Source organism: Macrotis lagotis, chromosome 3, assembly GCF_037893015.1.
Source record: "Macrotis lagotis isolate mMagLag1 chromosome 3, bilby.v1.9.chrom.fasta, whole genome shotgun sequence".
Lineage (NCBI taxonomy): Eukaryota > Metazoa > Chordata > Mammalia > Peramelemorphia > Peramelidae > Macrotis > Macrotis lagotis.
Window position 1 is genome coordinate 282,539,110 of NC_133660.1, and position 22,060 is coordinate 282,561,169.

A 22,060-nucleotide genomic window follows, 5' to 3' on the forward strand; every position below is an offset into this window, starting at 1 on the left:
TTCCAATAGAGACCTTGACCTCGAGGTGCTTCCATTCTAAAGGGAAGACCATATAAGGAAAGGCTTCTGCTGTAAATCAGATGGAAAGAACCCATAGTTCTGGGGGAGGGGGAGGCAGCAAAGCTGATGTTGTGGTTCAGTTGTGTAGACTCTTATGATCCCATGTGAGCTTTTCTTGGCAGAGCTGTTGAAAGGTTTGCGATTTTCTTTTCCAGTTCATTTCACAGATGGAGAAAATGAGGCTGAGAGGATTAAGTGACTTACCCAGGACCACACTGCTAATTCGTGTCTGAAACTGAATTTGGACTTAGGGAGATGAGTCTTTCTGACTCCAAACCTAGTGTTTTGGGGGTTTTTGTCCAATGTCATTTCCCACTGATCAAACCAGATCAGTTTCTGGATTTTCAATAGTGGTGGCTGCAGTCAAGGTTCTTGGACTCGGCAGCCTCGGCTGGCCCCATCAGGATCTGAGGGAGAGGGGGTGGTGAGACTCACCTGGCAATATGCTGCTGGCTGGCACTTCAGGTGATTGGCTTGCCTCCCCTCTTTTGCAGTTGGTGGGGCTGCTCCCCCTTCTCCGTAGGAGCTGTCCACCTGCAGGTTTTAAGGGCCGGGTTAGAAGCAAGGCCCATGGGAGGAGGGGGTCAGCTAGGGCTGCGGAACCCAAGCTTCAGTGCGGTTTGCTCACTTAGCCCAGGGCCCCTTGCTTATCTGCGTGTGTGTGTGTGGGGCGGGGGGTCAGCAAGGGCCGGGGCTGAGGATGACGAAGGCTGGTTTCTTTCCCACCCTGATTCTTCCCTCAATGATGGCTGAGGGCCTGGGCAGCTGGTAGGCGGCAGGGGTCCATGGAGATTTACTTCTATAAGTGCGGGGAGCATTAAAAAGAACCCACGGTGATGGGGAGGGGAGAAAAGGTCTCCCGAAGGATCTGGTCCTTGATTTGCCTCTTGAAGCCGGGTGAAGGCTCCCAGGGGCCGAGGGGAGGCGGGGGAGGCCCGTGCAGGGTGCCGCGATCCAGGAGGGTCGAGCCCCGGGGCCGGGGCGGGGCGGCCGGGAGCTGTCCAGCAGCTCGGGCCGGGCGGCCGCGGGAGGCGGGCTCGGGGGGCCCGGGAGCAGGGGGGCCCGCGTCACGTGTCCCCCCGCGGCTCTGGCCCTGGGAGGCCGCAGGCTCCGCAGCTCGGCCGCCGCCACCGCGTCCTCGGGGGCCGCCGGGGCACTGGGCGCGGGCCGGGTGAGCCGCAGCTCCCCGAGGGAGGGGGAGGGTCCCGGGGGGCGGGGGCGCGATCGGCGGGGCCGACGTGGGGGTGGGTGCGGACCCCCAGAGGCGCCCCCCGGGGCGGAGGCGGCCTGGGCTGAGCGGCGCGGGGGGCCGGGGCCCGGGTCCAGGTCTGACCCCCCACCCCCACCCCGCCCGGCTCCAGACCCCCGCCCCGCTGCGCGCCTCGGGTCCAGGTCGGCTCCATCGCGGCTTCGGCGTCCACGGCCTCCCGCCGCCCCGGCCCCGGCCCGGCCCGGCCCGGCCCCCGCCATGGCCCGAGGGGACGCTCCAGAGGACGGGTGAGCCCGGGCGCGGGGCGCGGGGCAGAGGCTCGGCTCGGTGCGGAGCGGCCGGCGGGACGGGACTACAACCCCCAGCAGCCCCGCGGCCCGCGCCGCCGGGGCCGGCGCCCGAGCCTCCTGGGAGTTGTAGTCCTGGCGCTCGCCGGGGCGGCCCCCCGGGGTGCTGACTGGCCCTCCCCCCCCCCCAGCTACCACCTGGTGGGAGCCAGCTTCTTTATCCTCGGCCTGGGCACCCTGCTGCCCTGGAACTTCTTCATCACGGCCATTCCGGTGAGGGGGCCCTTCAGGGCGGCGGGAGAGGGGGCGCGGGCAGAAGGGGGGCAAGCCTTCCGCCCCCATATTCCGAGGTCGCGGGCCTCCGAGGCACCCTGGCAAAGCGCCCCGTCCTCCATCCTGCTGAGGCCGGGCTGCCTCCCCCTCCAAGCGCCCCCCGTGCCCCCCAGGACGGGACCCCGGATCCCCCCCCCCCCCGGCCCCGGGAGGCACCGTCTGGGCGTCCCTGGTGACCCCGCCGCCTCCCCCCGTGCTCCCCTCAGTACTTCCAGGCTCGGCTGGGGGGCGCCAATGCCTCGGGGGAGCCCCCAGGACTCAACACCACGGGCCCCGGGGACGCATTCAGCTTCAACAACTGGATGACCCTTCTGTCCCAGCTGCCTCTCCTGCTCTTCACGCTGCTCAACTCCTTCCTTTACCAGTGGTGAGCGCCCACTGCCCCGGGCAGCCTCACCCCCTCCCTGGTCCTGGCCTCCAGTCCCACGGCCACGGCCCCTTCCGTCCTGGTCCTTAAGGGCAGCCACACACCCGCTCCTCTACCAGCTCCACCCAGCCCTGTGCTTCTCTGCCCCTTCCTCCTCAGTAAGCACCACCTAACCATGGGCACCACTTCTCTGCCGCTTCCTTATCCTCTCCCAACTTGACTCTTTCTCCGGGGCACCCATACCAGATTGGGGTCCGCAGCCGTTTCTTGTCCCATACAGCATTCCAGAGAGCGTGCGCATCCTCGGAAGCCTCCTGGGCATCCTGATACTCTTCGTCCTGACTGCCGCGCTGGTCAAAGTGGACATGAACCCTGAGCTCTTCTTCTCGATCACCATGGCTTCCATTTGGTTCATCAACTGTGAGTGACAAACAGGAAGCCTGGGTCCTCCCCACTGAAGTCCCTCCTCCCCACCCTGGCCCTGGGGATTCCCTAGCCCCAGTCTGGATGAGGAGCAAATTAAGGTAGTCCTGCAATCCTGGAACGTCAGAGCTAGGAGATAGTACAGAACTGGGAGGATGTCCCAACTGGCAGGGATATCTGAATATGGAACATCAGAACTGGAAGCATCTTTAGAACCTAGAATGTCAGGGCCAGGAGGGGACATAGAGCATGGAATACCAGACCTTGAGAGAGAACTTTGAACATAGAACCTGGAATGCCAGAACTTAGATGGTCCTTAGAACAAAGAACATAGAATTTCAGAGGACCTTATAACCCAGAATCGAACCTAGAAGGGGAGCACTTGAAGAAACCCTAGAACACCTTAGAACAAACTTAGACCATCAGGACAGGAAGGGACCTTAGAATCTAGAATGTCAGATATGGGAGTGAACATAGAACTCTGGGTTGCCAGATCTGAAATGCTAGAATCTGAAATTTCACAGCTGGATTGGGGAACTTGAGGTTCTTCTAATTCAAGCCTTCATTTTAAAGAGGAAGCAACAGATTTGTCGTCCCCATTTCCTAGAGAAGAAAAGTGAATTCCTGAGGGTTTGAAGATCTGCCTGAAGCTAGTATCTGGGCAGCTACTTCTCCTTTCCTGGGCAGACAGCATCACCCAGTTTGCAAAGTATTTTGATCTCTGACCACCCCCCACAGGAGGACAGAAACTCACCCCCCCCCCCAGGCTTCTGGCCACCCCAGACCTCTCCTGTTGCCAGGGCACTCACTGATCTGCTCCCTCAGGGGCAATGCCCAGTGGGGACCATGGTTTGGCTTTTCTCCCAGCTTTCTGCGCCATTCTCCAGGGCAGCCTCTTTGGGCAGCTGGGGGCCATGCCTCCTACCTACAGCACCCTTTTCCTCAGTGGCCAAGGCTTAGCAGGGACCTTTGCTGCTCTCGCCATGCTGATGTCCATGGCCAGTGAGTGTGGACATGATGTTGGGCTCTGGCTGGGGAGGAGGTTGGATAATGGGCTACCAACCCAGGCTTTGGGAATAATGGCTGGAGAAAATGCAATAAGAAGAGTTGGGTTGGTTGGGAGCTGGGAGCCAACATCCCCTAGTTCTGAGAAGGGGTTGAGGACGAGTCAAAGTCCTAGAGAGGGGGGGAGAAGGAAGTCTTCAGGATCTAGGCATGGGACTGGGACTCTAGGATGGGAGCAGAGCTGTTCATGGAGCCAGAGTTGGGAGCCAGACTGTCTGCAGCTCCTGTTCCCTTTGTAGGTGGAGTGGATGCCCAGACCTCTGCCCTCGGGTACTTTATCACCCCGTGTGTAGGGATCCTGGTCTCCATTGGCTGCTACCTGTCTCTGTCTCACTTGGTAAGCCAACATCCTTCTCAAGGTCCTCTCCTGGAAGCCCATGAAGCCCCATCCCTGAACCACCTGAACAGGGGAGGAATGGAAGGGCATGAGAATCAAACCTGGCCTCTCTTGCTCTGGGGAAAGCCTGTAGGGGGCTCTGGGGTCCAGAGCAGGTGGCCTGAGTAAGTGGGAGGTCCCATCCCCCAGAAGCATACTTTTTCCTGGAAGAGTATGGCCTTGGGGAGCCCCTGTAAGATCCATGGCTGTTTGGCACCAAGGGAAGGAAAGGCAGGCCCTGTAGCTCTGATTTCCTGGACTGACCAGAGGGACCCTCCCTTACCTGGTAATTCCTTTTTCTCCAAGTCTTCTTAGAAGGAGATGGTGAGACCATGGAAAGAGTCCTAGTTTTAGGGTTTGAATGTCTCCTCTGGAACTTACTTCTTGTGTGACCTTGAATAAACTGGTCACTTCACTTCCTGGGCTCTCCTTTCCCCTTTGTAAATGGAAAGGGTTGGAATGCATGATTGCTAAGGTCCTCTCCAGGCCTCACTCTAGGATCCTATTGCTTTGGCACATGACCTTTCCACTCTGGGTCACAGTTTTTTCTTGGCCTGTCTGTATCATAACTGACCCTGGGAGTCTCTTCCAGATCACAGTGATAAACTTGATCTGATGATTACATTCAGTTTTGAAGTTGTCCCTTGGGGCCTAGATTGTGAGCTCTCTCAGGATGGGTAATCCCAGCGTGGAGTAGTCCTTGCACCTCTCATTCTTCACAAAGGCCTGGTCGGCTCTGTGTTGCTACAGGAGTTTGCCCGATACTACCTGGACAAGAAGGCGCCTCACCCACAGGCATATGAACTGGAGACCAGGGCAGAGCTGCTCCAAGCTGGTGAGCAAGGCAGGGCTGAGGGCAGCTGGGAGTGGGGGGCAAGAGGGCCCTCTCCAACCCAGAAGACCACTTGTCCAGTCTGCTGCTTTGCTACCTGTGAATAACTGGGATTCTTAGAGGAAGGAGCCCTGACCTTGAAGTCAGGAGACCTAAAAACACAATTACTGACTGTGGGAACCTTCATCTGTCTGAGACTCGGTGACTGCCTCGGTTCAGTGGGGATAATCATTATATCATCACTACTTCCCTCCCAGGATCTCTAGGAGGTCCACCACCACCACCATCATCATTAATATTATCATTACTGTTATTTTTATTACTCATACTCATGTGGTCCCCATCACCCCCACCTGCTATCCTGGGTTATCTTCTTTTCTCAAGTATATTATGGGGGGGGGGATGTCCCATAGTGTATCCCCAAGAGAGGAACAATATGTTTGATGTTCTCATCTGGACAGCACCCTGTACTTACAGAGCACCTTCCCCAATGTGGCTTGGAATGACTCAACTGCTGCTAATATATCAGAATTCTCTGAGGCTTACAGTTGTATGACCCTGGGCAAGCCACTTTACCTCTCTCCAACTCAGTTTCCTCACCTGCAAAATGTGTCTCACAGGGTGTTGAGGGCCAAATGGTACACATGTAAGCTTTGCAGAACTGCAAGCTTTCTATCAATGTTATTTATCGTTATGAATTTTCACTGACCCAACAGTTGAGTGTAGGGATGTTGGAGCTGGAGGGGATGTCCCACACCTTTTCATTTAAAAGATAAGGAAGGGGCCGCTAGGTGGCGCAGTGGATAAAGCACCAGCCCTGGAGTCAGGAGTACCTGGGTTCAAATCCGGTCTCAGACACTTAATAATGACCTAGCTGTGTGACCTTGAGCAAGCCACTTAACCCCATTTGCCTTGCAAAAACTTAAAAAAATAAAATAAAATAAAAGATAAGGAAAAGTAAACTAGAGAGTTTATATAACTTGGCTAAGGTCAAACAACAAGGTAGAGGCCTGGACAGGAATCGAACCCCAGATCTCTTGAGTCAAGCCATATCCCTGAGAAAAGAATGCCAGAATGCAGAGCTCCTTTTGAGGGGCCCATTGGCCTAATCTGTGCTAGGGGGATGGGGGCCTAAGTGGGAGTGGGAAAAGGGGGTCAAAATACTAGAGATGGTAGGAAAGTACCCACAGCAAGATGGCAGCTGATGAGCAGTGTGGGGGAGCAGGAGGAGTCCAGGCAGTGCCAGATTCCCAACTCCAAAGCTGGTGGGACGGCGGTGTCTTGGACAGAAGTAGGAAAATGATGGCTGGGGAAGGGGAAGTAATGAATTCAGTTTGGAATAAGGTGAATCTGAGATGTCTCAGGACATCCTCTGTGGTGAGATGATTGGTGATGGAGGACTGATGGCCTGGCCTAGAGCTAGGCACCTAAGAGAGGGTCCTCTTTGCCCATGCCCCAGAGCCTAGCCAGACCTACAGTGGGAGTGGTCATTGGTTGGCTGGCCGACTGGCTGAAGTTATAGCCTAACTCACCTCCTCTACCCACAGATGAGAAGAATGGCTTTCCTGGGAGTCCCCAGAAGGCAATGCTAGCCCTGGAGCTAGAGCCAGAGAAGGTGCCCAAGCCTGCCAAGCCTTCAGTCTTGGTGGTCCTCAGAAAGGTTTGCTCCTGAGAAGAGGATTCTTTAACTCCCATGAGCCTCTGGGACTTCTGCTCCCCCCTCCCCTTTCTTTAGCCAGTCTGGCTTGACCTAGGCCTCCCAGATGGTTGCGGTCTCTTCCCGTCTGACCTTCCTCCCTGAGTGGGTGACTGTGGGTGAGGATGGGAGATGGGGCTTTGCTGCCTCCCCGTCCCAACTCTCCAGACACAGACTCTACTGCTTTGCAGATCTGGGTGATGGCTCTGTGTATCGTTCTGGTGTTCACAGTCACCCTGTCCGTCTTCCCGGCCATCACAGCCATGGTGACCAGCTCCAGGGGTCCTGGAAAGTGGAGTGAGTGTCATAAGGGGGGGCAGGGAGGGGAAGAGTGCCAGGGACCACCAGGAGCCTCAGATCTTTGCAGGAAGGGAGTCCCAGTCTCAAAACCTGGGACTAGATTAGGGCCCTAGAGCCATCAAGGCAGAGCTGCCTAGTGGACAAAGGGTTGACTCAGAATCTGGAGGCCTGAGATCTGGTCCCAGACACTTTCAGAGCTGGGTGAGCCTGTGCAAGCCATTCCCCTGCTTGCCTCAGTTACCTCATCTGTAAACTAGAAAGTCCCTTCCTTGGATCTATGCTCCCCTGATCCATGAGATTAAACAGAGGCTGGGTGAGGCCCCAACTCCTCCCTGAGCCTCTGGGCCATCTCCCTTCCCCAGGTCAGTTCTTTAACCCCATCTGCTGTTTTCTCCTCTTCAATACCATGGACTGGTTGGGAAGAAGTATGACTTCCTACTTCCTGTGGGTGAGTGTCCCAGGCCTATGGGAAGGTGAAAGGACCTTGGGGTGACAGTCAGGAAATCTGTAGTCAATCCCAGGTTGTCTGGGAGCCAAGTGGGACCTTCCACTCACCTTCCACCTGTAAAGTGAGGGGCGTGACCTCAACAGTCAGTAGATTCCCCAAAAACACTATGCATTTTGGAGGTTCCTTTTTCCTTTGTGATCTGGAGATTGGGCCCCCAGGGATGACATGGCGGGAGGTGTAGGGGCTGGGATGATGGTGGTGATGAAGGGTGCGCTCTGTTGGTCTTGGCCCCCAGCCGGACCAGAATGGCCGTCTGCTGCCGCTGCTGGCCTGCCTGCGGTTTCTATTTGTCCCCCTCTTCATGCTGTGCCGCATCCCTGAGCGGTCCCACCTGCCCATCCTCTTCCCTCAGGACGCCTGCTTCATCACCTTCATGCTTCTCTTTGCACTCTCCAATGGCTATCTGGTGTCTCTCACCATGTGTCTGGCGCCCAGGTGAGTGGACGATGGGGCCAGATGGCAGGGCAGAGAAGGGGTTCTGGAGTCAGTCAGAAGGGGAGCCCTGAAAAGCTCCTCATTGGGCACTCCTCCAATGGAGAGGCTAGATGGTTCAGTGGAAAGTCCCCTCAGAGCTGAGTTTGAGATCCGACTGGCTCATCAACCAGATAGCTTGCGGCAAGTTCCTCAGCCTCCCTGGGCCACGAGACCTTGGGCAAGTCATTTAACCCCAGTGCCTTGCAAAAATTTAAAAAAAAACCTGACCCCGGGAGGGAGGAGAAGACACAAGGGCCTGTCCTGCTATATTTGCTGAGGGATCAGTTAGGGGCCTTTCCTCAGAAGCCTGAAGGTACTCTAAACCCCAGGATACCAGAGACAGCTGTGTCCCTGTTGAGGAAGTGGGTTATTAGCAGAGAGCCCTCCATGGATGAAAGGGGAGATCCTAGGAGCCTGGGGACCTTGGGAGCCTGGGAACTAGGACCCAAGGACTGGCTAAGGGTGGCCCCTGTTCTAACAGCTGCTTTCCCCCTCCTTTGCAGGCGGGTCCTGCCTCACGAGAGTGAGGTGGCCGGAGCCCTCATGACTTTCTTCCTAGCTCTGGGGCTCTCCTGTGGTGCCTCTCTCTCCTTTCTCTTCAAATCCCTCTTGTGAGACAGCCCCATTTCCTTCCTCAGCCCTGCTGGTCTGGGAACCTTGTAGGCAGGGGGGCTGTGAGGTTTGGAGTGAGGGAGAGAAGAGAGCTGAGAATGTGGAGTGGGTCCTGGACAGGTGACTGAGGAACCAGACTGGGAGAACAGGAGGACCAGGGTAGGTGAGACCTCCACGACTGTCCCCCACCCCAGAAGGATTCTTGGGAGGGAGCTGCTCACAGCCAGCAGCTTCCCTCTCCTGCCTGCCAAGGAAGGGCCATGACTTGGCAGGCTTTTAATAAACTGTTAAGGGGGATGAAGGACCCCTGACTTTTCCTAGTCCTGGGCAGTCCTCCAGGAGCTCTCCAAAGGGGTCGTTTGGCCACCTGGCTGGTGATTGAAGTGCTGACCTGGAGGAGGGACCAGGTGACTCCTGCAGATTCTTGGTTTCTGTTGGGAACCTAACCTTGGACATTTTTAGACTGTCCTTCAAATCTGAGGGAGCTCCTGGGCTCAAGCCCTGGGAGAACTGGGGGATTTCATTGGGATCTTTCCTTTGGGAGAAGGCTTTAAAGGGAGCCTGTAGAGAGGAGAGGAGGGAATGCTAAGTTTTGCCTTGAATTCCTTCCATCCTTGCAGAAGTATTATTAGTGAGGTCTATGCTAAAGGTGGGCCCAGCTTGCTGCTACTGTGAGTTGACTTGGTGTGGCCACCATCTACCCTCCTGAACTTGGGGTGAGATGTGAAGCCCCATTTGAGAAGACCGGCAGTGTTCCCTTGCGCTAGGGGTTGTGCAATGAGAAAAGCAGGGAAGGGGAAGGGGAACTCAACAGCAATTATGAAGGGCCTCCCACTTGACAGACCCTGGGTTGGGTCCAGAGCCTGTCCCCGAGGAGCTTCCATTCTGCGGGAAAATATAAACACAGATCATGGACAGAGTGCCAGAGACTGGCAGGGAGGGAGCTTTGCCAGTGACTCAGGGAAAAACCAGCCACGATGCTGTCCAGAAGCCCTATCACCCCTCTGTACCCTTAGGGTGCCTGCCCCCCTGGTCCCCTCAGTCCTCCTGCTGGCCCAGGGACCTGAGGAAGCTTCTGGAAGGTGCCAGAGTTCCCGCCTTCTAGTTGGTGCTGTCACACCTCCCAGAACCCAATTTCCCCTTTTCCTGCAGGAAGTGCCCATCTGGGGCCTGAGTCCTCAGTCCCTGCTCTCTTACACTTACAAAGGGAGCCTGTACCTTCTATTTTCAAGGCACTCCCATACACACATTAATGAACGCTTCTGAGTGAGGCAGGCATTGTCCCCATGTGACAGACGAAGACATTGTGGAGTTCAGAGTGGGTATCTGAGGAAAATGGGGATTCCAAGTCTGGAAAGAGCAGCATTCCATTCGATTAGCAAACATTTAGCAAGTTTCTAATATATGCATGAAGAAGACACAAAGTTTAAAGAAATCATAGGCCATGCCCTCAGGCATAGTCTGGTTGGGAGCATTAAGCCACAAGCACATAACCAATATGCATTTATTCAATGCCTACTGTATGCTAGGCACCACATTAAGGTTGAGAGCACAAAAAGAAACATGAGGCAGTCTCTCCCTGTCTGCCAGGGGAACCAGCATGTTCACTGAGAAGACAGAATCTATGCCAGTGGATGCCAGTGGATCAGAGAAGGCCATAGTGCTGGCTGCACAGGCCGTGGGGGATCAGGAAAGCTCCCTGGAAGAGGAGTTCAGGGAAGATTAGCCAGGAAGTCCATCCCATAGTAGGAGGTGAGCTCCTTCCCTCAGGTTCCCCACCAAGGGCCCACCTAGCCCCTACCCTCAGGAGGGACCTCATGCCAACCCTCTCCTGTGTGATAGTGGTTAGGAAGCACCCCCTTGGGAAGCAGCAAGACATGGAGGGCAGAACAGTGTAGGAAAGATGAGGCAGAGGACCCCTGCTCCCTCTGAGAAGTAATAACGGGGTGAACACAAGGGCCCAGAATCAGTCTGGGGGTAGACTTGGGAGCTGATGGAGATTAGCTGGGAGGTCAGGGAAGCCCCTTTCTTGAGGAATGGAACCCCTTAGGGGAGGAGGATGTAGGGGCTCTTAACTTTTAGCTTAAGACAAGTTATTTTTCTCTCTGGTCCTTAGTTTACCCATAAATTAAAAAAAGGCAGCTCATACTGTGATTTTTATGGGTTCTTGTGCCCCCGAGGAATCTGTATATGACTCGATTTTCCCCTTCACTCCCAGCCCCCAAATACCCAGCACTTCTGGAGAGATGTTTGGTGTGGGAAATAAATGATTGGCTTTTTATATCGTCTGGCTTTTCCTGCCTCTTCTTGGACATGGCTTCCCACCCATTGGCACAGCCTCTGGTCCTGAGACTGAGCCTGGTTCTGTCCAGTCAGGTCCTTGTGTTGGACACCTGGCACCGTCAATAAGGCATCCCTCATGTGGGTAAAGAAAGAAGGCCCCTGGGGGAGACAGAGGAAGCAGATGGTAGGGCCCTTATCAAGCTTAAGGAGGATGTGACTAGTGGGGAGGGGAGGGCAGGGTTTGGAGAATGCCCATTGAACCAACTGCCCAGTAGCCTGGGAGGGAGAATGATGCTTCAGTGACTCAGGATCTCTGACCTGACTGGTGCACGGCTTCACTCGTACCAATGAAGACCCCAGGCCGGGCCCTGGAAAAGTCAAACAATCTGGCAAATGGAAGCACAAGAACAAGCTGGGGGGGGGGGGGGTCACGTGCAGAAGAGCTGGATGAATGAATGAACAAGTATTTATTACGGACTTACTGTGTACCAAGCCTGGGGTGCGAATAGAGAGGTCGGACTGTGCCTTCTAATGGAAGTAGGATGGTGCTTAGGGGGCAGCAGCAAAGTAGGTGGTCCTGCCTCTTGCACACCATTTCCACTGATAAAATCCTATCAGTTCTGAGGTTGAATCATTTGGCAGAAGGCTGGAAGCATCCCATCCCCCAAGCTCAGAGGCTTGGGCTGTCTCCATCAGAATCTGAGGGGAAATGGGGGTCACAGGGATGGTGTGGGGAGGGGCTGTCTCCTATTCCTTCTTCAGGGGTCTGACTGTGTGACTTTGGGCAAGTCATTTACCTTTTGAACCCTGGTTCCTCATCTCTAAGTGTAAGCATTAGGTAGATGGCCTTTCTGCCCCACCCCTCTCTAGCTGAGGGTCCAGGATCAGAAGGATCCTGTTCATTGGTCTTTATCTGGGAGGAGAATTGTAAATGACTGTAAGGTAAAGACACCAAGTACAAAGGCAGCAATCAAATTATGGGGCCTCAGAGGGGCACCACTGTGCCCAGAGCTCCAGGCCTGGAGCAGGAAGATGTGGGTTCAGATCTGGCCTCAGACACTTCCTAGCTGAGCTTGTCAATTTGGGTAAGTCAATTCACCCTGTTTGCCTCAGTTTCCTCATCTTGAAAATGAGCAGAAGGAAATGGCCAACCTCTCCATTGTCTTCGCCAAGAAAACTCCAAATAGGGTCACAAAGAGTAGGACAACTGAGATTGTTTTCCTAAAAAAAAAACAAAACCATTCTGTGGCCAAAAATGTCTTCTGTAACCTCTCTGAGCCTGTGCTCTTCTATCATAGTCTATGCAAATCCCTGGTCCCTTAGGAGGAAGTCATCCTGCGAGGCTTCAGTGGGACTTGGAAGAGACCTTGGCTTCTTGGCAAGGGGTCCACCTCAGTTCCCACCTTTCACCATCCTTCTGGATGCCCCTTACACTTTACCTTTGAGGTGGTCCTCACTGGACCCTGTGAACTGGTTGTGTGTTCCAAGTTGCTGATGGGCTGTTTCCCTCATTAGATGGGGATTTTTGCCTGTCCCAGAACTTAGTACAATACCTCATAGTTAGTCAGAAAGGGTGTGCAATGCTTTTTTATTTGACTTGACTTCATCCACGATCATGAACCAAGGCCCACTGAGGGGTGTGTGTGTGTGTGTGTGTGTGATAGAAACAGTATCCACCATGATAGGAAATCCCAGATCTCAAATAGCTAATTCTGATGGTCAAAGGAGCTTGTACATAAACAAAACCAAGGTAAATGACTTAAAAAAAGAAGCTAAGGAATGGGAGAAAAAAGTCATGGAGTCAAATCTTTGACAAAAGGCCTGAAAATGCCTGGGGAATTGATACAAAGATATGGGACTAAGAGTCCCATTCCATAGCAGAGGTTTCAAAAGACAGAATGCAACCCAACAGCTTTAAACCAAATGAAGGCAACTCCAGGCTTCTCCACAAACCCATCGTGTTAGAGAAAGGCTAAGTTTCTTAGTGAGAGATCAGAACTGGTAGAGCTCCCAGCGGGCCCAGCTTGGAATTATGAAGAAAGCTAACTCTGACCCAAGCATTCCATTATGAACCTCCTAAATCACAATTCACACAGGAAGGAAGATCCTGAACTAAACAGGTAAACAAAAAGGGTTGAAAATGTCATTTTCTGTAGAATCAAGGGAGATGTCACCTGAGGTAACGTCCGACTTGAAGGAGCTGGACCACCTGTGGCATGGGGATGTGGGGGCTGAGTCTGAGAGGAGCAGGGCTGCCCCTCCTCCAGGGAGCTGTTTAGGTGCCAGCGTGGAGAGCCGAGGTGGCCCAGGCTCACTGGCCCCCGAGGGTCCGGGGAGCCGCGGCCCCCTCTTCCTGTCAAAATAATGACATCATAACTGTTCGGCGGGCATGTGCCCTTTCCTCAGCTCCACGGAAAAGCAACTTCGGCCGGCTCCCAAGTCCTGGCCTCGGCCCCGGGCCCCGGGCCCCGCCACTGCGCCAGGCCGGGGTACAGGGGCAGGATGCGGCCGCCCCGCCGCGGGACCCCCACTTCTTAGCCACCGCCTTGGGGCCGCCGCTGCTCCAGAACCGGGGTGCCCAGCAGGGCTCGGGGGGGAGCCCCCCACCCCGGGGCCCCTAAGAGGAGCTGGGGCATTCCTACACCCGCAAGCCTTTTCTGGCCCCCCCCAGCGGGCACCCCTTTGAGGGGCGCCCCTGGAGGGGGCTTCGCACCGAGGTCGGGGCCCCCTCGAGGTGGGCGCAGCAGCCTGGGCCCACTGGCGGGGCGGGGGGCGCCCTGAGGGCAGGGCCGGGCTCGGGCCAGGCAGAGCTGCGCAGGCGCGGCCGGCTCCGAGGAGGTCAAAAGGGGGGCGGGGGTCGCGGCGCCGCGGGCTCCTCCCCCCTCCCAGGAAAAAGCGCGGAAAACGGTTGCGACGAGGATGGGATTCGAACCCACGCGTGCAGAGCACAATGGATTAGCAGTCCATCGCCTTAACCACTCGGCCACCTCGTCCCGCCGCGGGCTCGGTCCTCGGCGCGGCCCCTTGTCCCTGCGCCGGGCGGCGCGCGCACCGCCGCCGCCGCCGCCCCTCCCCCGCCGGGGTTCGCGCGTTCCGCGGAGGGCGGGGCCCGCCTCCCCTCCCCCACGGAGGAGCTGCAGAAGGGGCGCGGGGTGGGGGCAGGTGCTTCCGGGGCCGCGGGAGTCCCCCCCCCCAACCCCCCCCCCGCCCCGGGCAGCCCCGCTCGCGCCGCTCTCCCGCGCCTGCAGTGCGTCCTCCGGGCCGGCAGGGGGCGGTGGCGGCGGCGGCGGCGCGTGGTCGGGGGGCGGGGCGGGCCGGCGCGCCTGCGCGGGGCGGCCGCACTCAGCTCCTCGGGCTCGGCGGTCCTCGGCTCCGCTCGGCTCGGCTGGGCCTGGCCGGCCCGCGCGGCCTCCTCCCTCGCCCGGGCGCTCCCGCTCCCGCTCCCCGGCCCGCCATGGCCAAGGCCCCGGGCTCGGCGCCGGCGGCGGGCGGCGGGCCGGCGGGCCGCTGCTCGGCCTACAAGCTGGCGCTGGCGGCGCTGCTGGCCGTGGCGCTGCTGCAGTTCGTCTACCTGTCGCTGCTGGCCGGCCTGCACGGGCACGAGCAGCGGCGCCGCTACGGCCAGCTCTTCCCGGGCGGCGCGGCCCTGGGCGCCGGGCTGCAGCGGCGCGCGGCCGAGAGCGCCAAGGAGCAGCTGCGGGCCGTGCTGGCGGCCGGCGGCGCCCTGGACGCCAGCGGCGACTACCGCGTGTACCGGCACGTGCTGGGCGACCCCGCGCGGCGGCCGCGCGACGCCCCGCTGCTGGCCACGCACGCCAGCCTGGGCAACCTGGGCCACGTGGGCACGCTGCTGGAGCGCTGGGCCGGGCCGCTGGCCGTGGCCGTGTTCGCCGCGCGGCCGGACGAGGCGCAGCTGGCCACCGTGCTGAGCTACGCGCTGGGCGCGCTGTGCACGCAGGCCGTGCGCGAGCGGCTGACCATGCACCTGGTGTGCCCGGCGCGCGCCGAGGCCGCCGTGCCCGACCCGCGCCAGCCCGGCGAGTTCGCGCGCCTCGGCAGCTGCCGCGACGTGTTCAGCAGCCTGGGCGCCCGCAGCCGCGCCGGCCGCAACTACGCGCTGGCCGCCAACGTCTCCTACCCCAACAACCTGCTGCGCAACGTGGCCCGCGAGGGCGCCGGCCACGCGCTGGTGCTGGACGCCGACATGGTGCCCAGCGAGGGGCTCTGGGCCGGCCTGCTGGAGCTGCTGCGCGCGGGCGGGGCCGCGGCCGGCCGGGCGCTGGTGCTGCCCGCCTTCGAGATCCGCCGCGGGGTGCGCGTGCCCCGCACCAAGGTGGAGCTCCTGCGCTTCCTCAAGATGGGCCACGTGCGCCCCTTCTACGCCGAGCTGTGCCCGCGCTGCCAGGCCCCCACCAACTACTCGCGCTGGCTGGCCCTGCCCCTGGGGGGGCCCCTGCGCCCGGCCTACCGCGTCACCTGGCAGGACCCCTGGGAGCCCTTCTACGTGGCGGGGGGCGCCGTGCCGGCCTACGACGAGAGGTTCCGCCAGTACGGCTTCAACCGCATCAGCCAGGTGCCCCCCTCCCCCCCCGGGCCGCGGGAGGGAAGGGCCGCTGCGGGGGGCGGGGGACGGGGGGCGGGGTGTCCCCCCTAACCCTCCCTCTGCCTCTGCCGCCCCGCAGGCCTGTGAGCTCCACGTGGCCGGCTACGAGTTCGAGGTGCTGAACGAGGCTTTCCTGGTGCACCAGGGCTTCAAGATGCCGGGGGACTTCCACCCCCAGAAGGAGGCGGAGAATCAGCGCAACAAAATCCTCTTCCGCCAGTTCAAGCAGGAGCTGAAGCTCAAGTATCCGGACTCCCCCCGGCGATGCTGAGCCCCTCCAGTGGCCCCCCCCCCGAGGCAGGGCTGGGGCCTTGGGCTCTTCAGGTTTCCCCCTCAGGGGTGACCCAGTCCTTCTCCCGGGGGTGGGCTTTTGTTAGGTGGGGGCTGAGCCCTGAGGTGGCAGAGCCAAGAGGTAAGATTCCTCGGGGGGCCGGGGGTCAGGAAGGGACTGGGAAAGGGAGTGGGGCCGTGGGGGAAGCAAGCAGCCCCAGTGCAGGCGGCAGCCCCCCGCGCCTCCCCGAGCACCCTCATCGCGGCCCTTCTGCGCATCCCCAGGTCCCCCGTCTCCACCGCCACGCTCCTCCGCTCCGGCCCGAGGTCCCCCACCAGCGCGGTGAGAGAGACACAGAGAGACAGAGAGATGGAGCGGATGAGCCGGGCCCCTTGTCTGCCTCTGGTGGTGGAAGGGAAGGAGGAGGTTGGGAGCCCCACGCTGCCCCGGACGCACGGGGGACCCGGAGGAGTGACCCCTTCCTCTCTGAGTCTGTTGACTCGTCACCGGAAGGGCCCTTGCGGGGCCGCAGCCCCCGGGGGACCCCCTCCCCCAGCTGCGGAGCCCCGGACTTGGACTCGATGATCCTGTGCCAATAAACACTGTTCACGTGGCGCGTGTCTCCGTGTGGTTCCCTTCCCGGCCCCGCCCCCTGCTCCAACACAGCGAGGACTCGAGTGGGGTCTCCGTGTAGCCTTTATTGCGCCCTGCCGCCAACCTCGGGTTCCCCCCTCTACGAGGCGAGCCCTAGGCTTAGGGGCCCCGGGCTTCGGCCCCCCCACACCTCCCAAAGGCGGGGCGGAGCGTCCCCGGTTGCTAGGGAACCGCGCGGCGCGCTGGCGTCCCGGCGTCCCTCGCGGCTCGGCGCTCCTTGATGACGTCCTCGGCCGCCGTTCCCGCTCGCCGCTCGGGGGCGGGGCCCGGGCCGCTCGGCTCCTCCCTGCGGGGCGGGGCGCGGGCAGAGACTTCCGGGACAGGGCCGGCTGCCGGCTGCGTCGCTCGCGTCCCCGCAGCCCGGGCCGGAGCCGCCGCCTGGATCCGGGCCTCCCGGGCCGCGCAGGTTCGTGCGGCCGCGCGCTGGGCGCGTGTCCCCGGGGGCCGCCCGGAGCCGCCTGGGCGCCGTGGCCGGGGGGGGGCCGGGCGGGGGCCGCGCCCGCCCCGCCTCGGTGCCCCGCCAGGCGCCGGGCCGGGCCCAGGAGGGCTTCTGGAAACTTCCCCCGGGCCCGCCCCTTTGACCAGGAGGGGGAGGGGTCGGTGGGGGCGGCCCCGGGGCCCCACGTGGAGAGGTCTGGGGTCCGCGGGGCCCACCCCTTGCTAGGCCCGGGCTGGCCCCGGCCGCCCCCCTTCTCCAGGGCCCAGGTCTCTCCCCTCCCCCCAGCCCCCCCACAGGTCCAGGTCAGAGGGGCGCAGGTGTTGCCTCTGGGCGGAGGGAGCCTCGGATGTTGGTTAATTCTCCTTTTACAGAAAAGGAAACTGAGGCAAGGGGGCAGCGACTGGTCTGAGGGCCCCAGGTGGGGTCTGAACCCAGTCTTTCCTGACTTCAAATCCAGCCCTCTGGCAGGGCCCCCTCCTGTCCCAGGGACGGGCACCCAAGCTTGGACACCTGATTGCCAGCCAAGAGGATGAGCCTGTAGATACCGGGCTGGGTAGGGGCACCCCCAAGCAATCCTGGATGGGGGTGCACTTTGAGGAAACTGAGGACCCCCTGCCTCAGAGCAAGTGACTTACCTCCACCCACATCACGAAGGGTTCCCTTCTGGCCTTGGGCACTTCCCTGCCACGTAACCTTGGGCAAAGCCCTGCGTCCTGCCCATGGCGTCGCCCCGGAGCCCCGCCACGACTGTCCCATCTCACAGGATTGAGCCAGTCTCTGCAGGGCGCTGTACAGTCTTGCTGTAGTTTATTTCTTAAGGTTTGGCTGGGAGTGCCTCCCCTTCCCTTCTCAATTAGTCTTAGTAGACCCTTTTCTCTGATACCTGGCATTGTCCTCCAAGGTGCCCTGTCCTCTTCTCAGTAACAATGCCAGGCCAGCCCCTGAGCAAGGAAGCCAGGGCCATGGAGGGAGATGGAGACGGGGACTCTGCCCCAGAGATGAACGGGCTGGAGGAAGAGGGCAGCGAAGATGAACAGAGCGGAAGCCAGACAGAGTCAGAAGGCGAGAGCTCAGGTACGCCCACCAGCCCCTGGCACGGAGGGAACCCCTGCTCCTCTTGCCGGGGAAGACTGACCCACCCTTTGTCCCACAGAGATGGACGACGAGGACTGTGAGCGTCGCCGTGTCGAGTGTCTCGATGAGATGTCAGACCTGGAGAAGCAATTCTCAGAGCTAAAGGAGAAGTGAGTTTGGGGAGCTGCCCCCCCCCCCCCCAGAACAGGCCACTGTGCCGGCAGGGACCTTGCCTGGGCACAGTGAGCAAAGTTGGAAGACATGGGCCTGGGTCCTGGTCCTGTCCCCAGTTTTTCTAGGTGTTCTTGGGCCTCGGTTTCTTGCTTTGTCAAGGGGCATTCCTGACCTTTTGTTTCTCAGACTGTTCAAGGAGCGGCTGAGCCAGGTGCGTTCCCGGCTGGAGGAGGTGGGGGCTGAGCGTGCCCCCGAGTACACTGAGCCCCTTGGAGGACTGCAGCAGAGCCTCAAGATTCGAATTCAGGTGGCAGGTGAGTGCCTGGCCCTGGGTCCCCAAGGCTGTTGGGAGCTGTTCCCTCCTCTCTTCCCCTCTGCTGCCAGCCTGGATGCCCCCCCTCCCAGGGCTCCCCTTTCTCTCTCTGCAGGCATCTACAAGGGCTTCTGTCTGGATGTGATCAGGAACAAGTATGAATGTGAGCTGCAGGGAGCCAGGCAGCACCTGGAGGTGAGTGTGTGGAGGCCCAGGGGCCCAGGGATAGGGGCACCGCGGCCCTCCAGCCTGACCCCAAACCCCCCCATGACCCTTTTTAGAGTGAGCGGCTGCTGCTGTACGACGCCTTGCAGGGTGAGCTGCAAGAGCGGATCCAGCGCCTGGAGGAGGACCGCCAGAGCATCGACATCAACTCTGGTGAGGCCCAGGCCGAGGGGAGTGGGGAGCAGGGGCAGGGGGCACTGCTGACCCCACCTCTTTGGGACAGAGTGGTGGGATGATAAGCTGCATCCAAAAGGGAACTCGAGACCCTGGGAGACCCTGCAGTCTGGCAAGAGGAAGAAGGCGCCGCTCGTCTCAGGTATCCCAACTCACCACAAGCCCTGGGGGTCGGGGTGCTCTGGGGGCCCTTATCCTAACACTGGAACTGCTGCCCATTGAGGGAAGTCCATAGACACTAGGCCTAGAAGACACAGGGGAAGGGAGGGTACCGCACCACACTGAAAGGGACTCTGAAGCTACAGGAGAATGGGAGTCTCCAGCCTAGAGGGCACCATGGGGCCTAGAGGATGGGGGCCCCTGGAATTGTGCATTCTGACCCCTCCTGACTGTCCAGCCCTGGCCAAGGCCATCACAGCTTGCCCAGTGGCTTGTCTGGGCTGTGACCAGCATCAATGGAGTCCATTTCCATACTGGGAATTCCTTCCTCTAAGGAGCTACAAGCCTGGACCAAACCCCCATCCACTGTGGGGGGGGGGGCGGTGCCATCATGTGATATCAGAGCCCTGGAAATGAAAGGTGATTGCCCAAGCAAGCAGTGGGCACTGTGTGCCAGGGCCTTGCCAGAGGAGGGCCAAGCCTTCCTGGCCCTGGGAGAAAAGCCCCCACTGGGGATAAGAAAGGGACATAGCCTCCAAGCCGAACCTCATAAGGAACCAGGAGGTTGGTGGCCTGCATGGCTGGAGACAGGACTTCCCAAGGTGAAGGCAGGGCCACTGGGGGGGCCAAGCAGGACCTTGAGGTGTCCTGCCCAGCTCTGGATTGTGGGAGGACCCCTTGAGCTGCTATGGGAAGAGAAGAAAGTGGGGATCTGAGGACCAGGGTAACGAGTGAGATTAGACCTTGATTGGATTAGGGAAGTTAGAGATTATCTCAGGAGCTGCACAGAGGGGAAGGAGGGGCAGAACCCATGGGCACCCAGGCCTGGCTGTGCTTTTCATTGACTCCACCCCTTCTCAGGCCCCTATATCGTTTACATGCTGGAGGACATGGACATCCTGGAAGACTGGACGGCCATTAAGAAGGTAAGGGGTGGCCACCGTGGAGTAGCGGTGGCAGCCTTGGTAGAGATACTCTTCTGGGGCCCGGACCCCCTTGGGGAAAAGGGTGAACAGAGTAGAGTTGCTCTCCTGTGATGTCTGCCAAGAGCCAGGCACACCCATGCCACCTGGGGAGGGCTGGGCCAGGAGGCCAGGCCCAATCTGAGGCCCTGGAGGCAGAGTCCAGGTGTCTCCTGGGGCAGCCTCAGGGTCAGGGCTGCTCCCTCTCATTTTCCACATGCACAAATTAGGCACCACCTGGATGCCAAGCTCCAGAGGCTCTTAGCCTAATGAGGGAGAACCTGCCAACACATCACTCAGGACAAATTGTGGGGGATCAAAGGAGGGCCTTGGCTTAAGGGGGAGCAGAGAGACTTCCTGTGGGAAGCTGGGGTTGAGCTGAGACTGGAGGGCAGCCAGGAGGGAATGAGGAGTCAGGAGAGGTAGCAGGGGCCTGGAATGGCAAGCAGAGGATTCTGTATTTGTTTCTGGTGGGGCTGGGGAGCCCCCGGGAGTTGGTGAGCAGGGAGGTGCCACAGTCTTGGGAAGAGCAGCACAGCAAGGAGGGACTAGAGTGGGCAGACACCCCCAGGCCATTACAGTAGTCTAGGGTGGGGGCAGATTCTGGAAACGGGGAGAAGGGGAATGGAGGGCGAGGGAGGAGGATGGTCTGCAGGGAGTCTGGGGCTCAGCGGGAGGAACCCTAGAATCATCTGTGTGGAGATGACCCTGGCCTACATGGGAACTGAGGGGGGCAGCCGATGGGGAGGAGGGGGCCAGGAAAGAAGAGCAATGAAGTTTGGGGGCTCCTCCACTGGCGTTGATGGCCCAGTGAGCTCCATTTTCTGTTATCCCCTGGTGCCATCGGCAGCAGCTGGGGGTGGGGCAAGACATGACACTGGGGGGGGACTGCTGGGGGTCCTGGGCCCTGGGCTGTGGGATGGAGCTGAGCAAAGGGTCCAGGTAGGGAAGGGGGGAGGGGGGGAAGGTAGAATGATGAAGGAGGCTGGTGTTTGGCAGGAGAGGCCACTTGACTAGGGACCTTCACTAAGATTCCCCCACCTCGTCCCGTAAAGACGTGGGGCCTAGCCCTGGTTCCCCCCAGCTGCTTGCAGCCTGAAATTCTCCCTTAGGTTTGGGGCTTAGTTTAAAGGTCAGGTGTGAGTTTTACCTGAAATGGGCCAGGCCCCAAAGTGACCAGGTGAAGGGGCCCCAGAAAGGGGAAGCCTGGAGCAGTAGGTGGGCCTCAGAGCCCTAGCTCTGGAGTCCAAAGTCCTGGGTTCGAATCTCAACTCCCCAGTTTCCTGTGAGACCTTGGGTCGGTGTCTGCACATCTGGCCTGGCTGGCCTAGGGACATCATCCCTAGTCCAGTAAAGGGTCGGGGACGATGGGGAAGAGGAGGGACCGCTGGCTCAGAGCTAGCCTAGGAGCAGGGCCCTGTCTTCTCTCCCCCAGGCTAAGGTGGCCGTGTCCCCCCAGAAGAGGAAGCCCGAGGGTAAGATGAGAAAAGGCCCATCCCCCTCCTCACCAGTTCTTCCCCCTCAGAGAAGGCCCTGGGCTGGTGGGCCAGGGTGGGATTGCTGAGGGAAGAGGGGAGCCCCCACCAGCTGCTCCACCTTGGGTGACCGCCCCATCTCGGGTGACCACCACCTAAAGGTGGCAGGGGGCCGAGCCCCCTCCCTCTCCTGCCTGAGGTCCGCCTGCTTGGCCCAGGGCACCGTCCATGGGACTGCCCACGGTCGATTCCTGTCTTCTAGCCCCTGAAGGGCAGACGAGCTGCACCCAAGGCCTGACCGGACACCTGGGGCTTCTGGACCGACTCCTGGGCCCTCCGGCCACCAGATGACTCGGAGTCCTGGGCTCTGCCACCCTTTCCTCTTGATAGCCAGGATGCCAACAGGCTGTAGACCCAGGTGTCCTGGATGCCATCCCCGGCTGTGGCTTTCACCCAGAGCCAGTAGACTCTTAGAATGGCCCAGTGCCAGCCCATCTTTGCCATCCTGGCCCAGGGGGTCACTGGAAGCTGCCTTCTCGATGCGCGGCTGCCAGGGGCAGGGGCCCAGGGCCAGCTCCATCTCTGCTGTTCCTAGGAAGCTCCTTGAGATGACCTATTTTTGGATTGAGAAGGAAGACCCCCGGGTTTTCCCAGGGTCCCCAGGGTTAGAATCACGGTGACGTTATTAAAATTTACTAATTAAAATGGCTC

The 22,060-nt window shown here is 59.7% G+C and overlaps 3 protein-coding genes, 1 long non-coding RNA gene and 1 other non-coding gene across 14 annotated transcripts; 3 read left to right on the forward strand and 2 right to left on the reverse strand.

Moving 5' to 3' along the window:
• Positions 1-1,488: 1,488 nt before the first annotated feature.
• SLC29A2 (solute carrier family 29 member 2) lies at positions 1,489-11,022 on the forward strand. The gene is made up of 12 exons (XM_074231004.1): positions 1,489-1,557; positions 1,749-1,830; positions 2,097-2,257; positions 2,538-2,677; positions 3,548-3,682; positions 3,985-4,082; positions 4,872-4,956; positions 6,501-6,613; positions 6,841-6,946; positions 7,312-7,397; positions 7,693-7,892; positions 8,435-11,022. Exons 1-12 carry the CDS (start codon positions 1,529-1,531, stop codon positions 8,544-8,546), a joined length of 1,347 nt encoding a protein of 448 aa, XP_074087105.1. The 5' UTR covers positions 1,489-1,528; the 3' UTR covers positions 8,547-11,022.
• LOC141518726 (uncharacterized) lies at positions 9,521-13,891 on the reverse strand. Of its 6 annotated transcripts, none has more exons than XR_012477272.1 (4): positions 13,763-13,881; positions 11,979-12,047; positions 11,309-11,525; positions 9,523-11,194 (listed from the first exon to the last, which is right to left on the reverse strand). It is a non-coding gene; the product is annotated as an uncharacterized LOC141518726 (long non-coding RNA). The 6 variants fall into 6 exon arrangements; XR_012477270.1 differs by having other exon boundaries at positions 13,001-13,880; XR_012477271.1 differs by having other exon boundaries at positions 9,521-11,194; positions 11,309-12,047; positions 13,763-13,891.
• Positions 13,738-13,819, reverse strand: TRNAS-GCU (transfer RNA serine (anticodon GCU)). Its single transcript has one exon. It is a non-coding gene; the product is annotated as a tRNA-Ser (tRNA).
• Positions 13,892-14,204: 313 nt separating the features above from the next.
• B4GAT1 (beta-1,4-glucuronyltransferase 1) lies at positions 14,205-16,314 on the forward strand. The gene is made up of 3 exons (XM_074231007.1): positions 14,205-15,399; positions 15,509-15,841; positions 15,985-16,314. Exons 1-2 carry the CDS (start codon positions 14,281-14,283, stop codon positions 15,698-15,700), a joined length of 1,311 nt encoding a protein of 436 aa, XP_074087108.1. The 5' UTR covers positions 14,205-14,280; the 3' UTR covers positions 15,701-15,841; positions 15,985-16,314.
• A 284-nt stretch (positions 16,315-16,598) lies between these two features.
• On the forward strand, positions 16,599-21,841 carry BRMS1 (BRMS1 transcriptional repressor and anoikis regulator). 5 transcript variants are annotated; one of them, XM_074231011.1, is made up of 10 exons: positions 16,599-16,760; positions 17,715-17,867; positions 17,947-18,037; positions 18,228-18,355; positions 18,470-18,549; positions 18,636-18,732; positions 18,833-18,895; positions 19,774-19,838; positions 21,310-21,349; positions 21,612-21,841. In XM_074231011.1, the coding sequence occupies exons 2-10, from the start codon at positions 17,720-17,722 to the stop codon at positions 21,698-21,700; spliced, it is 801 nt and encodes a 266-aa protein (XP_074087112.1). In that variant the 5' UTR covers positions 16,599-16,760; positions 17,715-17,719; the 3' UTR covers positions 21,701-21,841. The 5 variants fall into 5 exon arrangements, with proteins under 5 accessions (XP_074087112.1, XP_074087113.1, XP_074087110.1 ...); XM_074231012.1 differs by having other exon boundaries at positions 18,803-18,895; positions 21,568-21,655; XM_074231009.1 differs by having other exon boundaries at positions 16,600-16,760; positions 17,695-17,867; positions 18,803-18,895.
• The last annotated feature ends 219 nt before the right edge of the window (positions 21,842-22,060 follow it).

Excerpts from the sequence above, each read along its gene's own strand:
- SLC29A2 (XM_074231004.1), top strand. The coding sequence starts at position 1,529 with ATGGCCCGAGGGGACGCTCCAGAGGACGG. Across the intron at positions 1,558-1,748 it reads GGGGACGCTCCAGAGGACGG|CTACCACCTGGTGGGAGCCA; the intron begins GTGAGCCCGGGC and ends CCCCCCCCCCAG. Across the intron at positions 4,083-4,871 it reads ACCTGTCTCTGTCTCACTTG|GAGTTTGCCCGATACTACCT; the intron begins GTAAGCCAACAT and ends GTGTTGCTACAG.
- B4GAT1 (XM_074231007.1), top strand. The coding sequence starts at position 14,281 with ATGGCCAAGGCCCCGGGCTCGGCGCCGGCGGCGGGCGGCGGGCCGGCG. Across the intron at positions 15,400-15,508 it reads GCTTCAACCGCATCAGCCAG|GCCTGTGAGCTCCACGTGGC; the intron begins GTGCCCCCCTCC and ends GCCGCCCCGCAG.
- BRMS1 (XM_074231009.1), top strand. The coding sequence starts at position 17,720 with ATGCCAGGCCAGCCCCTGAGCAAGGAAGCCAGGGCCATGGAGGGAGAT. Across the intron at positions 17,868-17,946 it reads GTCAGAAGGCGAGAGCTCAG|AGATGGACGACGAGGACTGT; the intron begins GTACGCCCACCA and ends TTTGTCCCACAG. Across the intron at positions 21,350-21,611 it reads CCAGAAGAGGAAGCCCGAGG|CCCCTGAAGGGCAGACGAGC; the intron begins GTAAGATGAGAA and ends CCTGTCTTCTAG.